This window comes from Dipodomys ordii, unplaced genomic scaffold (assembly GCF_000151885.1).
Source record: "Dipodomys ordii isolate 6190 unplaced genomic scaffold, Dord_2.0 Scaffold78, whole genome shotgun sequence".
NCBI lineage: Eukaryota > Metazoa > Chordata > Mammalia > Rodentia > Heteromyidae > Dipodomys > Dipodomys ordii.
In genome coordinates, this window is record NW_012267294.1 from 88,322 (window position 1) to 103,829 (window position 15,508).

Consider the following 15,508-nt stretch of genomic DNA (forward strand, 5'->3'; position numbering starts at 1 on the left):
TGTGTTTCTGTTTCACTTATTAGCTATGAATTAGACAAGTTAATTAGTCTCATTTTGTCTTAGTTTATTTTACTGTACAAAATGAGAGTAATAAATAGTTCCTACGTTCTATAGTTGTGGGGATTGAGTTACATAGTAAGAAGTACTTAGATTGGAATGTAATGAAAGTGTTCAGTAAACAGCTTTTATGAAATAATACTAAGTTGCTAGACTTGGGGCTTGAGTTTCCATACAAATGAAGTATTTGTAACATTATACAACTAAAGGAGTAGGGGATAGAAAGAGTATGAGCTGCAAAGTCAGCTACACTGTGAAGTAACAAGAAGCACTTGACTATTAAAGTTCCTCAGTAGCCAGGCATCAGTGGCTCACATCTGTAATCCTAGCTACTCGGAGGCTGAGATCTGAGGATCACAGTTCAAAGCCAGCCAACAAGAAAAGTCTGTGAGACTCTTCTCTCCAATAAACCACTCACAAAACCAGAGGTGGCAGTGTGGCTCAAGTGGTAGAGCACTCACCTTGAGCTGAAGAGCTGAGGTGCAGCACTTAGGCCCAGAGTTAAAGCCCCACAACCAACAGAAGAAAAAAGAAAGTCCCTCAGTAGTTTTCTCTTAAAGATAAGGTCTTAAACTTTCAGTAAGAACTAGAACCAAGATCATCAGGTCCCTAGTTTTCTCGCTCCTGTTTTATATTATTCTTTTAGGATGACTTTAAATTTTTATCTTGTTTGGTTATATTAGAAGTATTAGACAAACATCTCTCTCTCTTTTTGTTGTTTTGTTTTCCAGATACATTGCTGTGAAAAGCTACAAAATCAGATAAATTGCTGTCTCCAAATAAAAGAAAACCAAGATCCATGAGTGGGCACCGGTCAACAAGGAAACGATGTGGAGATTCTCACCCGGAGTCCCCTGTGGGCTTGGGGCATATGAGTACTACAGGTTGTGTATTAAATAAGTTGTTTCAGTTACCTACACCACCTTTGTCAAGACACCAACTAAAGCGACTAGAAGAACACAGATATCAGAGTGCTGGACGATCCTTGCTTGAGCCCTTAATGCAAGGGTATTGGGAATGGTTAGTTGGAAGAGTTCCCTCGTGGATTGCTCCAAATCTCATCACCATCATTGGACTATCAATAAACATCTGTACAACTATTTTATTAGTCTTCTATTGCCCTACAGCTACTGAACAGGTAAGTGGGATTTCTTATCAACAGATGACATTTTTTATATACCAGAAACATGGTCATTAGAGTTCTTATGTCATCATAACTAAAGTTAAGATATGTCAGTCATTTGTTATAAGTATAACCTATTTTATATACTTAATATAACAAAGGTTTTTTGGGGTTTTTTTTTCCCCAGTTCTGGGTCTTGAACCCAGGGCCTAGGCCCTGTCCCTGAGCCTCTCTGTGCTCAAGACTAGTTCTTTACCACTTGAACCACAGTGCCACTTCTGGCTTTTTCTTTATATAATACTGAAGAACGAACTCAGGGCTTCATGTATGTTAGGCCAGTACTCTACCACTAAGCCACATTCCCAGACCTATACAACAAACTTTATATACTGCTTCATATTAGAACCAGAAAGAGACAAGTTCTGGTATCTCATGCCTGTAATACTAGTTGTTCAAAAGGCTAGGACCTAAATGATCAAGATTTAAAGCCAACTTGGACAGAAAAGTCCCAGGAGACTCCATAATAACCAGAAAAATCTGGGCTAGGAGTATGGTTCAAGTGACAGAGTCCCCAGCTATAAGTAAGCAAGCAAGCAAAAGATCTCAAAACCTAGATGTTGAAGCCCTAATGCTGACTGTGAGATAGATAGATAGATAGATAGATAGATAGATAGATAGATAGATAGATAGATAGATAGATAGATAGATAGCTTTGGATATACACACACACTTTGTCCCATGTTAGCGTGAAGCACATGTGAAATCTCAGTACTTTTCATAAAAGAATTTTTTTTGGGGGGGGTCTGGTAGTGGGGCCTGAACTTTGGGCCTGGGCGCTGTCCCTCAGCTCTTCGGCTCAAGGCTAGCGCTCTACCAGTTGAGCCAAAGCGCCACTTCTGGTTTTTTTCTTTTTGCTTATGTGGTGCTGAGGAATTGAACCCAGGGCCTCAGGCATGCAAGGCAAGCGCTCTACCACTGAGCCACCTTCCCAGCCCTCATAAAAGAATTTAAGTAAGTCTTAACAAAGTTTAAAATAATCAAAGAGAAAAATCTCTGGTATTTAAGATGGCATGACTATAAAGCAGGCTAATCAAAGTTTTTCTCAACCTCAGTATAGTGCTCTACTGAAATCCTAGCACTTAGGAGGCTGAGGCAGGAGGATCACAAATTTTAGACAAGCATTGGATATATAGCAAGGCATTATGTCAAAAAAAAAGTGTCTTTTATTACAGTGAGAATTGTTGAATTTTTTTTTCTTGTAAATATGTCTGGCTGGTAAACTTCAGTATGTCACTCTTATTCTAAAAAGGTAAAATAAAAGTAAGGAAAAGTCAAGGTGATACTTTTCTGTTCCATATCTTGCTCTGGCTGCCAATAAGAAAGGAAATGTGGTATTGCTTACAAAGACTCTTTGCTGATCCTTGCCTCTAATCTGTTCTTTTTATTTGTTTTGTTTTGTTGTGGGTGTGGGGCTTGAACTCTGGGCCTGGGCACTGTCCTTGAGGGCTTTAGCTCAGGCTAGCACTCTACCACTTGAGCCACAGTGCCACTTCCAGTTTTCTGGTAGTTAATTGAAGATAAGACTCTCAGACTTTTCCTGCCTAGGCTGGCTTTGAACTGTGATCCTCAGATCTCAGGCTCCTGAGTAGCTAGGATTACAAGTGTGAGCAACCAGCACTCAGCTTTTATCTTCTATTTCTGTTTGTACCTGCTGCTTGAGATTAGAGCTGAAACCCTTCATGAGAATGGGTAAATTTGGTTTTATGATTTCTTTATCAAATGGCAAACCAAGCCTATAATCATAGGCTGTAATTGAGAGGCTGAGGCAGGAGGGTCAAGGCTCAAAGGCCAGCATAGGGTGCATAGTAAGACCCTGTCTCAGTTGTTTGTTTTTTGTTTTGTTTTGTTAAGGTAAACCAAGGTATGAATGAGATAAAAGAGAATCAGAAAGATTTATTCTGTGCATATTAATCAGAAAGTTCTATCTCAGGTAATCCTGAACCAGCAAAAGTTGATCTGCAACTTTGATATCTTTAGATGTCAAACACTCTGTGCTATATGAAATCATAATAGCCACAAGCTTAAGTAGGTTTTCTTTATTAAAGTAACCTTTCTAGTGCTTTGTTCTTTGAGATACAATTACCATCATCTAACTTTCTTTTCCTTGTATTCATCATTTGCTTTTTGTCTCCATCTGTGTCTCCTGAAGCAACTGACTAATGAAGGTCATAGTTACTATAAAATACGTGATTTTGCCGGGCACCGGTGGCTCACACCAATAATCCTAGCTACTCAGGAGGCTGAGATCTGAGGATCCCAGATGATTATTTCCTTCCATAAACTTTGAATATTTTTATGTTGATTCCTCTTTTACTATGCAAATATAGTTCATACAGATTGTATAAATATATTTCTGATTTCCTCTCATTTCTTCTTTTTAAAATGTCTTACTAGAAATATATATGTACACAAATGTATATATATATCACAGTTGAGTCTGAAATTATTTTAATTCCTCTTTTACTGTGCAGCCTCCCAGACACTGGAATTATAGATGTGTATCACCATGTCTAGCTGCTTATAACTATCTTATTGTACCTTAAAAAAAAAACACAAAAACCAGGAGCCCAGGTATGGCAATTCCAGAACTTTGAGGCTGAAGCAGGAAGATTTGAAGTTAAAGGCCACCTGAATTATGCAGAAAAACCTTTTCTTAAAGAAGAAAAAAATCCACAGTAATAACAACAACAAAATCCACTATGCGATTGTATTATCTTATCACATGTCCTTTGGACTGTTTTACATGTGGTTGCCCAAGGCCTTTACTACTTCCAGAAGAATTTGATCTAGTATCCACATGTCCTTATAGATGTAGTATAACATCTGGGAAATCAGTTGTCTGCAATGGAAGCCTTCCAGTAGTCTTACCTCAACTAGATTTAGGATGAGAACTTGGGAGCAAGAACTGATTCAAAGATAGCTTGGCCACTAATCTTGTTTATTCTACATCCTCGTATAAGTCAGGTAATTATGTTCCCACTGTTGTTAAGTGACTTGAAATTACTAAAGTAACACACGAATTAGCTAAACTGTTGAGACTTCCAGAACGGGAAATGTTGTGGTCAAGGGGACCTTTTCAGAATTGTTCCTGGGAAATGAGCCAGTGTTTGGTCCTCTTCAAAGGAAGGATATGTCTTACACAGGATATGCCTGCATGCATTTATAGCTGAGTAGTAGAAAAACTTGGTAGGCTCAGAATAGAATGCATTAAAATAAGTGATGATGGGATGGGTGTGTGGCTCAAGTGGTAGAGCACCTGCTTAGCAAGCACAGGCCCTCATCCCACTCCACTTCCACCCTCCCATAAATGATAATGGCTAGTTTCCATTGTAAGTCTTATTATCTATATGATCTTCAGGACGGTGTACAAATTCTCTAAGTTGAATTTTATCTTTCCAGATTTTATTGTGTGGTATTATGAGAATTAAGTAGGACCAAGCATTCAAAATACCTAGCATAGAATGCTCTGTAAATCATAGATGGTTATTCATCAAATAAGATTAATCTTACACCATGTTCTTTCACATAGCCTCCTCCCTTTCCCAATTTTCTCCAGTAATATATAACATAGAGAACCACAAATTCATCTAACTCATTATTGAGGATTTTACATTTTTTTCTTTTGTGAGCATTTTATACCTCAAAGGTTCTCTGAACTTAACACTCAAGAAAATTTCCATTCACTATAGTCGCAATTCCTGTGACCCTTTACCAGTAGTGATCATTAGTTTCATGTACATACATGCTTACTTTTTAATACCAGTAACTAATTTGGGTTATGTTTTGTAGCTTGATGTATGTTAATATGTTACACTTACAACATAAAACAAATAAAGGAAGTAGATGTTATCTGTTTTATACATAGGAAAACCAGAACTGAGTGATGCAATTACCAATAAGAGTTTTGTTGATTTTTATCAGTTCTTATAAGAGCTTCTAAGTTTAAATGCTTACCTGTTTCTGTTTTTATATTGCTAAGTTTAATGCTTTGGTTTAACTCACTGTAAAACAACTTGTTAGGCCTTTTTTAATATAGAAAATTAAGATGTGGGGCTGGGAAGGTGGCTCAGTGGTAGAGCACTTGCCTTGCATGCTTGAGGCCCTGGGTTCGATTCCTCAGCACCACTTAAGAAAAAAGCCGGAAGTGGCGCTGTGGCTCAAGTGGTAGAGTACTAGCCTTGAGCTGAAATACAGCGCCCAGGCCCAGAGTTCAGGCCCCACAAACAGACCCCCCCAAAAAAAAGAAGAAAAAAAAAAGAAAATTAAGATGTAACACAGCCTATACTCTCAGTCAGAGGGAATGGAATAAATAAAATAGAAAAACTCAAACAAAAATATATAAAACAGGGGCTGGGAAGGTGGCTCAGTGGTAGAGCACTTGCCTTGCATGCATGAGGCCCTGGGTTTGATTCCTCAGCACCACATAAGCAAAAAGAAAAACGCCGGAAGTGGTGCTGTGGCTCAAGTGGTAGAGTACTAGCCTTGAGCTGAAGAGCTGAGGGACAGCGCCCAGGCCCAGACTTCAAGCCCCACGACCGGACCCCTTTCCCCCCCACAAAAAAAAGAAAGAAAAAAATATAAAACAAAAACTAAAATTCTTTTATTTGTCTTCCTACCTTTTCCCTCAATCCCTTCTAAACATAACAATTAATTTTTTCATATGTTCTTGGCGGGGGGGGGGGCAGAGGTGGGGGACCCTTTCCTGCTAGCATTAGGTGTATATTTGTGAATTAGGTGAATCCCAAGTCTGTTTCTGGAGCTCAGCAAAATTGTGTTCCAAAATTTTTCATGTAATTTACTCACATTAGAACACCTCTCCAAGACTGCAAACTGATTTTCTTCCAAACCCATATATATCTACATTAGTGATGTTCTTTCACTCAGTGTATTTTACAGGCTCTTAATTTAGATGAGGCCATCCTTATTGTTGTACTGGTATTTGAGCTCACTGTTTATGCTTTCTAGGCAGGTGCTGACCACTTGAACCATGCCCCTTGTAAGACCATATTTCTTTTAAACATACCTCTGAGAGTAGTAAAACAATAGAAGCAGAAAGAAGGATATAAATACTAAGTGTCATGTATTTACAGTAAAAAAGGAAAATGAAGGTGAAAACTGTAGTCCTTTTTACGTATATAATTATTATTTTGCCATTTTCTGAGATTGTGTGTATACTAATAGATGAAGTTACCTATGTTGTCATAGTAATTCTTGTCTATTAAATTCCTAAATTTAATCTCTCAGAAGGACCTAGCTTTTTCAGTTCTCAAAGGCAGAGCTATGTCTGCATGTTACACTATAGTAACAATAGCTCCATGTAACTATTTGGAAGGTGTCCAGTGTAACTAAAGAACTGACTCATTTTTATTAATTTAAACTAAAATAGTTGCATGTGGCTAGTGACTACTGTCTAGGACAGTACAATCCTAGATCCTTTAGGAGCAAGAAATAGAAAACCTAAAGTCCAGAAGGAGTACTTAGTCACACAAGAGTATTTGCCCATTTCATTGTACTTATTGAACCACCATTATCATGTTCAGGGTTTGTAACTCTAGCTTAATATACTATGATTGTTAAATGTTTAAGAAATATTTAAGAGATCATAGCTGAGTTCTAAATAGATTTTTAGCAAAGAAAATGCTAACTATTATTTGAAGCCCTGTGTTAATACAGTATACCCTGAAACCAATACCTGAGAAAATGTCTTGTGACTATAATAAAAATTGTCGCCAGGTACCCATAGCTCACATCTGTAATCCTAGCTACTGAGGAGACTGAGATCTGAGGATCACGGTTCAAAGCCAGCCCAGGCAAGAAAGTCCATGAGATTCTTATCTCCAATAAATAGTCAGAAAACAGGAAGTGGCTCTGTGGCTCAAGTGGTAGAGAATTAGCCTTGAGCTGAAGAGCTGAGAGACAGGACCTAGGCCCAGAGTTCAAGCCTCATGACCAACAACAACAACAAAAAATATTGCCATGGCCTTGGTAGGAAAATAGTGAAAAGTGATTTTTAAAAATCTACTTTTGGGGGCTGGGAAGGTGGCTCAATGGTAGAGTGCTTGCCTTGCCTGCATGAGGCCCTGGGTTTGATTCCTCAGCACCATATAAGCAGAAGAAGCCGGAAGTGATGCTGTGGCTCAAGTGGTAGAGTGCTAGCCTTGAGCTGAAGAGCTGAGGGACAGTGCCCAGTCCCAGAGACTTTTTAACTATTAAGGATAATAAACCAAGTAAGAACTCTCTTTTAAAATATAACATTCTGGCAGGTGACAGTGGCTCATGCCTGTAATCCTAGGTACTCAGTAGGCTGAGAGCTGAGGATTGCAGTTCAAAGCCAGCCCAGGCAGGAAAGTGCGTGAGATTCTTATCTCCAGTTAACTATCAGAAAACCAGAAGTAACGCTGTGGCTCAAGTGGTAGAGCACTCACCTTGAGCTGAAAAGCTCAGCAACAAGTTCAAGCCCCATGACCAACCAAAATATATATATATGAAACATTCAAATTCAATACCAGAAGTTCATTTTCTTGACAATGCAGCATATTTAAAAAACAAAGCTCTATACTAGATCATCATTTCTCTAGTGTTACTCTGTGAAGCCTATTTAAAAATAATATTGGTGAGTACTGGTGGCTCATGCCTGTAATTCTAGCTACTCAGAAGGCTGAGATCTGAAAATCATGGTTCAAAACCAGCCAAGCAAGAAAGGCTATGAAATTCTCATCTCCAATTAACCACCAAAAAATTCCAGATACAGAGCTATGGCTCAAGTAGTGGAGCACTACCCTTAAGCACAAAAGCTTAAGGACAGCACCCAGACTCTGAGGTCGAACCCCAGGACCTCCACAAAATATAAAGTAAAAATAATTTACCTACTCAAGTAAATGTGGAAAATGTCAGTATTTTGTTTCCCTTCCTTGAATATTCATAGTATGTTTAGCATTGTAAAGGGCTAGAAGTCCTATAGTAGTTTGTCATTGTTTAACCCAGAATTTCCCACATAAAGTTAGCATGGAATTTTTCTTTTATGTGATATACCTGTAAAAAAGATACGATTTGGGGGAAAACTAATGTATTATCAGTTGACTCTCAGAGTCTATTAGGAGAACTAGCCAATAAGTGTCCAGAGATGTCTGCAAAGTACAGTTACAAGCAGTTGGTCCTAGTACCTTGTCACAGATGCCTGTGTCCCTTATGTAAAGTCGTATGTGGTATTTGCATATAAATTACATGTATCCTTCATATACTTGACACACTATAAATACTATGTGAATAATAGTTGTTACATTGTCATACTTAAGGAAATGACAAGAAATCAAGTCTGTACATATTCAGACTGATAGTTTTTTATGCCCAGTAGTTTAAGCTTGATTAATTGGATCCATAGATCTGCACCCAAATATAATGTATGGCATGCTGTAAACCAGTATCAGCTTGACCCCTAAAGGTGGGAAATTTAATTCCCCTAACAATCCTAATTAAGTCATTAAGTTCATCCTTATGCAACACTTTGATCTATTTCATAGCTTTCAACCAATACTTCTCTAGAAAGTGAAGATAAACTTATCTGTGAGTAAAAAATGTTCTCCAAACATAGTGATAGATGTGTCTGAACACTGTTGCCTTTCTTACTTTATTTACAGGCACCTCTGTGGGCATATGTTGCTTGTGCATGTGGCCTTTTCATTTACCAATCTTTGGATGCTATAGACGGGAAACAGGCAAGAAGAACCAATAGTAGTTCTCCCTTGGGAGAACTTTTTGATCATGGTTGTGATTCGCTATCAACAGGTATTGTTACATTTTTGATACTAATGATTATTAACTGATAAGAAAAATATGATAGTATTAGGATAAATAAGAGACTTGGTTATTAGCACAGGGGTTTTATATTTAATTTTAGTTTTGCAGGACCATGAATCTGGTTAGTATTATTATCAGTATTATCAAATTTAGTAACTAATTCTTTTCTTTTTTTTTTTTTTTTTGATCTGTCATGGGGCTTGAACTCATCCTGGGCACTGTCCTTGAGCTCTTCAGCTCAAGGCCAGCGCTCTACCACTTCAGCCACAGCGCCACTTCTGGCTTTTTCTGTTTATGTGGTGCTGAGGAATTGAACTCAGGGCCTCATGCATACAAGGCAAGCACTTTACCACTGAGCCACCTTCCCAGCCCTCATTTATTTATTTTTAATGTTAAATATTGTTTTCAGCATCTTCTTTTTAAATTCTTATGGCATATTTGTCAGTATCAAAAGTCTCAGCCAGGAGGTGGTTGCTTACACTTATAATCCTAACAATTTAAGAAGCAGATCTGAGAATCTCAATTCAAAGCCAGCCCAGGCAGACAGATCTGTGAGATTCCTTTCTCTAATTAACAGTAAGAAGCCAGAACTGGAGGTGTGACTCAAGTTGTAGAACACTAGCTTTTCATCTTAAAAGGCCAAGCAAGATTGTGAGGCCCTGAGTTGAGGCTGTAGAACTAACACCAGAAGGGCTGGGAAGTTGGCTCAGTGGTAGAGCGCTTGCCTTGCATGCATGAGGCCCTGGGTTCAATTCCTCAGCACCATATAAGCAAAAAGAAAAAAGCCAGAAGTGGTGCTGTGGCTCAGGTGGTAGGACCAGGTGGTAGGACACTAGCCTTGAGCTGAAGAGCTGAGGGACAGCGTCCAGGCCCAGAGTTAAGGCCCCACAACCGGAAAAAAAAAAAAAAAAATAAGATAAAAAAAAAGAACTAACACCAGAAAAAAAAAAAATTTTCATAAATTACAGATGGTAATACAAACATAGTAGTAGAAGACTAGTTTGGTAATTCTTGGTCTTTATTTATTTTTTCCTTCATTATTTTCTTAAGTAATGGTTTATTATTCTATAGAAACAAGCCTGGAGAGAAGCATTGAATTAATTCTGTGGCTTTTGTCTTTATATTTAAATCAATCCTATGTAACCCTTAAAATTATAAAGTTGGGTTAAAACTATGTGATGGTGACTTGGGTTTTTGAAAAGAACTAAGATGAATAAGAACTGCAGTTAATAATATTGTTTTATATATTGAAAATTTGCAGAGTATATTTTAGGTCTTACTGCCCTAAGGAATAAAGTAAATGGAAGACAATTAGCAGGCTAGTGTGCTTAATTGTAGTAATCATTTCACTGTGCACATGTATATCAAAACAGCATGTTGGATACCTGAAATATATATAATTCAAGGAAACAGGTTTTTTTTGTTTTGTTTTTTTGGGTTTTTTTGCTCAAGGCTAGCACTCTACCACTTGAGCCACAGTGCCCCTTCTGGTTTTTTCTGTGGATGTGGTACTGAGGAATTGAACCCAGGGCTTCCTGCATGCTAGGCAAGCACTCTACCCACTGAGCCACCTTCCCAGCCCAACGAAACAGTTTTAAAAGTACTAGCAATAGGTGTGTTTGTTCCTGTGGTTAGATTGTAGGTGATAATGTCCTTATTTGCACTACGTTGAAAACTTTACAAATAATTTTAGTATTTTATTTTTTTTGTCAGTCGTAGGACTTGAACCCTGGGCCTTTGCGCTGTCCCTCAGCTCTTCAGCTGAAGGCTAATACTCTACTACTTGAGTTACAGCATCACTTCCAGTTTTTTCTGTTTATGTGGTGCTGAGGAATCGAACCCAGGGCCACATACATGCAAGGCAAGCAATCTACCACTGAGCCACCTTCCCAGCCCCCATTTTAGTACATTTTTAAAGGACATGAACAAGGTTGGGTAAACTGGCTCATGACTATAAACCTGGATTCTCAGGAGATTAAGATCTGAGGATTGTGGTTCAATGTCAGCCTGGACAGGAAAGTATGTGAGGTCTCCAATTAAGCACCAAAAAAGCCAGAAGTGGAGCTTTGGTTCAAGTGGTAAGAGTGCTAGCTGTAAGCCCAAAATGCTCAGGAACAGTGCCATGGTCCTGAATTCAAGATCTAGGAACACACACACACACACACAGACGCACGCACGCATGCACGCACGCCCAAAATGCTCAGGGAGAGTGCCATGGTCCTGAATTCAAGGTCTAGGAACACACACACACACACACATTTAGAATTTACATGAATTTCTCACTAGGGTTCCTGACAAGTGTGCTGCTTCTCTAATTTTAATTTTGTCCCACCTTTGTTTTATCGTTTGAGATGGCATTTTAAATATTTTCTTCAAAAAGGAACAAAAAATTCCTTTATAGAGTTTAGATTTACATATGTAAGTTAAGTGCATTCCTGAGTTTAGATTTTCATATGTAAGTTAAGTGCATTTTGTAATCATTGAACTAGTACAGTTATGACACTAAAGGCTAACAACAGCTTGCTTATTAGAGAGAGAATAGCAGCTAAGCTTTTATAATTTCTAAAAGCCTGGAAAAATTGAAAACTTCCACTGAACAAAAGCTGGTCAGGTAAGTTGAAAGGCTATCATAATTTAAGCAGGTGACTGAAGAATATTAGGTATCTTGGTTTTTTATTTGATATAAATCATTTTGCATTGTAATCTGAGTTTTAAACTTTCATAGGAAGTCCTATTCTACATTTGAGATAGAGTCTACCTGGGTAACCCAGTCTAGCTTGGAATTTCCTATGTAGCTCACACTGGCCTCAAACTCACAGTTTTCCTATTTCAGCTTCTGGAATAATGGGATTACAAACCTGCACAGCACACTTGGCTGACCTATAACTTTTTACAGTTCATTAAGTTTGAAACTATTGCAAAAATAAAAATGTGAATTTTAGTTGCTTTCAAGAACTTTGGTTCTACTAAATTTTAGTGTCAAAAGGGTTGAAATTATATTAAAAGATAATATGAGCCAGCCACAGGTGGCTTATGCATATACTCCTAGCTGCATAGGATGCTGAAATCTGAGGACCACAGTTCAGTGCCAGCCAGGGCAGGAAAAGCCATGCATCTCTCATCTCTGGTTAACCACCAAAAAACAGGAAGTGGTGCTATGCCTCAAAGTAGTAGAGCACTAGGTTTGAGTAGAAAAAGCTCAGGGATAGCACCCAGGCCCTAAGTTTAAGCCCTATTATTGACAAAAAGAAAAAAAGATCATGTAAAACTTTCTATAGTAGATACTGAAGTAGATGGTACATTCACTGCATATAATCTTTTTATCTCATCCAAAATCATATTATGCTCAGTTAATATGTATTTGTTAATATGTGTATTATTCGTGCTGTTTAATTTTTCATTGTGATTTTTTTTTTTCTGCAGTTTTTGTGGTTCTTGGAACTTGTATTGCAGTACAACTTGGGACAAATCCTGACTGGATGTTTTTTTGTTGTTTTGCTGGTACATTCATGTTCTACTGTGCACACTGGCAGACATACGTGTCTGGAACATTGCGATTTGGAATGTAAGTAACACTTCATGGGGATTTTGTTTTTGCTTTCAACTATAAACAGTGTGCTTACAGGTACTTATTATCAAGAATTGATCAAATCATTGAGTTGGTTTAATAAAAGTTTTTTTTCAAAAAATTTAAAATATTTTATTAAAACTGTTGTCATATAGACTCTTAAATATCTATTATTCTTTCGAAAGGAAATACCAGAACCTCCCAACCAATATTTTAATAGCAATATGAAAAGTGGTAGCTCTTTTCATTCATCTCCATTTATCTTTCCAGATGCATTCACTTTTTTCCCCACACCATTATTCACCTTCCCTCTATGCTTTATTATGATAGATAAAAATATTAGGAAGTAAAAGGTAGTTTCTGAGAGGAAAAAAAAATGAAACTTGAATCTCTTAAATATCCTAGCTTCTTTAGTTTCTTTTTTTCTCATTTTTCTTTTTGGAGGGGGGGTCCAGTCATGGGGCCTGAACTCGGGGCCTGGGCGCTGTCCCTCAGCTCTTCAGCTCAAGGCTAGCGTTCTACCACTTGAGCCACAGCACCACTTCCGGCTTTTCGCTTATGTGGTGCTGAGGAATTGAACCCAGGGCTTCAGGCATGCAAGGCAAGCGCTCTACCACTGAGCCAACTTCCCAGCCCCCTTCCTCATTATTTTATGAATTTATTTTTGAAGAATCTAAGCTCTCAGTAATCCAGTTGACATGAGCACACCATGTAGTTTATTGTTGCCAGCAAAATGCCTGAGAATTAAAAAATAAAATACAAATAGATCTCTTTTCTCTCTCTATGTGTCAATCCTAAGGCTTTGATTCAGGGCTTAGGCGTTTTCTCTGAGTTCTTTTGCTCAAGCCTAGCACTCTTAACACTTGAGCCACTGCTCCACTTCTGGCTTTTTGTTGCTTAATTAAAAATTAAAAGTATCATGGATTTTCCTGCCCAGGCTGGCTTTGAATCACCGTCCTCAGATCTTAGCCTCCTGGTAGCTAGGATTAAAGATGTGAGCCACCAGTACCAGCTCATACAGATCTTTTGGAAATATCTTATTGGCATATATCATTTGTACAAAAGCATTTCATTGTGGTATTTTTTCTGTATGCGTATTATGTGCTTCAATCAAATTCAACCATTCCTTTACTCTCCTTATCCTTAGTTCTCCCTTGTTTAAGTATTTTTTAACAGTTTTCATTATTCTATTCCATACATACATGTAAAGTACTTTGATCATATTTTCCTCCCTCCTTTACCTTATCCTTTCTCCCACTTACCCTCTTACTGACTTCCTGATTATCACCAACAGTCTCCACAAATGTTATTTAAACTCCCCAGTGAAGGCTTTCCTATCTGTTAATAAGTACTTTTCTATAAGGATTAATAAGTAAACTAGTCCTGGAATGTCTTTAAGCATGGCATTTACTAATTTTTAATCAAATATCACATCCAATTTACAATATTTGAGTTATTCTTTTTTCATAGCATAGGATTCACAGAGGAAAAAAAAAAACTTGTACCTCCTGAAATGCCAAAATAAAAATGTCTGATGGCAAATGGCAAGAGACCATCTGAACCTAGTATATAAAGTAAACCTAGTATATAATTAATTGATGAGCATTTTTTAAAGGTTTAGATCACTGTTAAGTTTTCTAGGCCTTTTGCAAAATGTATAGATGCAAAGAAATTCAGTTCAGGTAATCTTTGCTAAATTTAATAGAAAATTAAAGAAGTCCTTATGTCAGTATTTGAGTAATTATTAATAATTTACATGTTAACTTTTTTTAAGAAACAACTTTTTTTTTAATAAAAGGATTTAGAGACTGTGTTCTAGGGCCATTTTAAAGTGACATCTTTATTATCAGAGCCCATTGCAGACACAAATAACCATGTGAAATTAATGTGAATATGTGTTCAGCAATTTTTAAATAGACAGATGCTCTCAGAAAATGGTAAAGAGTTCTGATATAATTGAATATATGTAAAAGTTAGCCAGGTGCTGGTGGCTCATGCCTGTAATCCTAGCTATCCAGAAGGCTGAGATCCTAGGATCATGGTTCAAAGCCAGCCCAGGCAGGAAAGTCCATGAGACTTTTATCTCCAATTAACCACCAGAAAACCAGAAGTGGCCCTGTGGCTCAAGTACAGTGCCCAGGCCAAGTTCAAACCCCATGACCAACAAAAATAAATTAATTAAATAAATTTGAAAAGTTAATTTTCAAATAATCTTGAGAACTTATCAACAGTCTTAATGTATTCTCTTTCCCTTTTAAATAATGAAGCAACCATGTGGTTGATATGGTATGGGAACTAAAGGACAGAGAATTAACCTTGGAAGTAAGAAAAAATTAAAATAGACATTATCTTTAGGAGGGATTTGATATCACAACTTTCTGTCTTCCAGTCTTAGAATATCCTAGTGAGGAAATATGTCTGCAAGGGACCCATATGGTTGAATCATAAGATGCCTTTAGGCAAGAGATAAGACTGGTGAAGATTCAGAAAAATCAAGGGCCTTCTGTGCTCTGCCAAGAAATGTGGGCTTACATCTTAAATCTTCAGAGAACTTTCACCGGACCCAAAGCTGGGAAATGACAGAAAGAGCTTTTAGGAAAATTAATCTGGCAATGTAGCATAACAGTAAACTGAAGTAGGCTATGACAGAAGCAAAGAGACCAGTTAGAAAGGCTTAGTTTGTGGCCCAAACTAACATGATGACAGTACTCTTGTAGAAAAGGGGATAGGTGAGAGAGATAAAATGAACAAGAGGACAGAGGCTAGAATGACTTCTATAGTTCCCTCCCTTGGGAGGTTGAATGGAAAAAGGAACCTACCCAGAAAATGTATGCAGGGATATTAGGTATCCAAATAGAATAAGAATGGTAGAAAACTTAGAAGGGCAGCTTAGAAAGGAACTT

The 15,508-nt window shown here is 37.7% G+C and overlaps 1 protein-coding gene across 2 annotated transcripts in view; it reads left to right on the forward strand.

Annotated features, from left to right (window-relative positions):
* Positions 1–15,508, forward strand: part of Cept1 (choline/ethanolamine phosphotransferase 1) — a 46,867-nt gene that overhangs the window by 7,635 nt on the left and 23,724 nt on the right. For both annotated transcript variants that reach the window (XM_013024725.1, XM_013024726.1), the window contains exons 2-4: positions 789–1,195; positions 8,878–9,025; positions 12,461–12,602. In XM_013024725.1, the coding sequence (XP_012880179.1) occupies positions 857–1,195; positions 8,878–9,025; positions 12,461–12,602 (629 nt within the window). In that variant the 5' untranslated portion in view covers positions 789–856. The remainder of the gene's footprint in view (positions 1–788; positions 1,196–8,877; positions 9,026–12,460; positions 12,603–15,508) is intronic.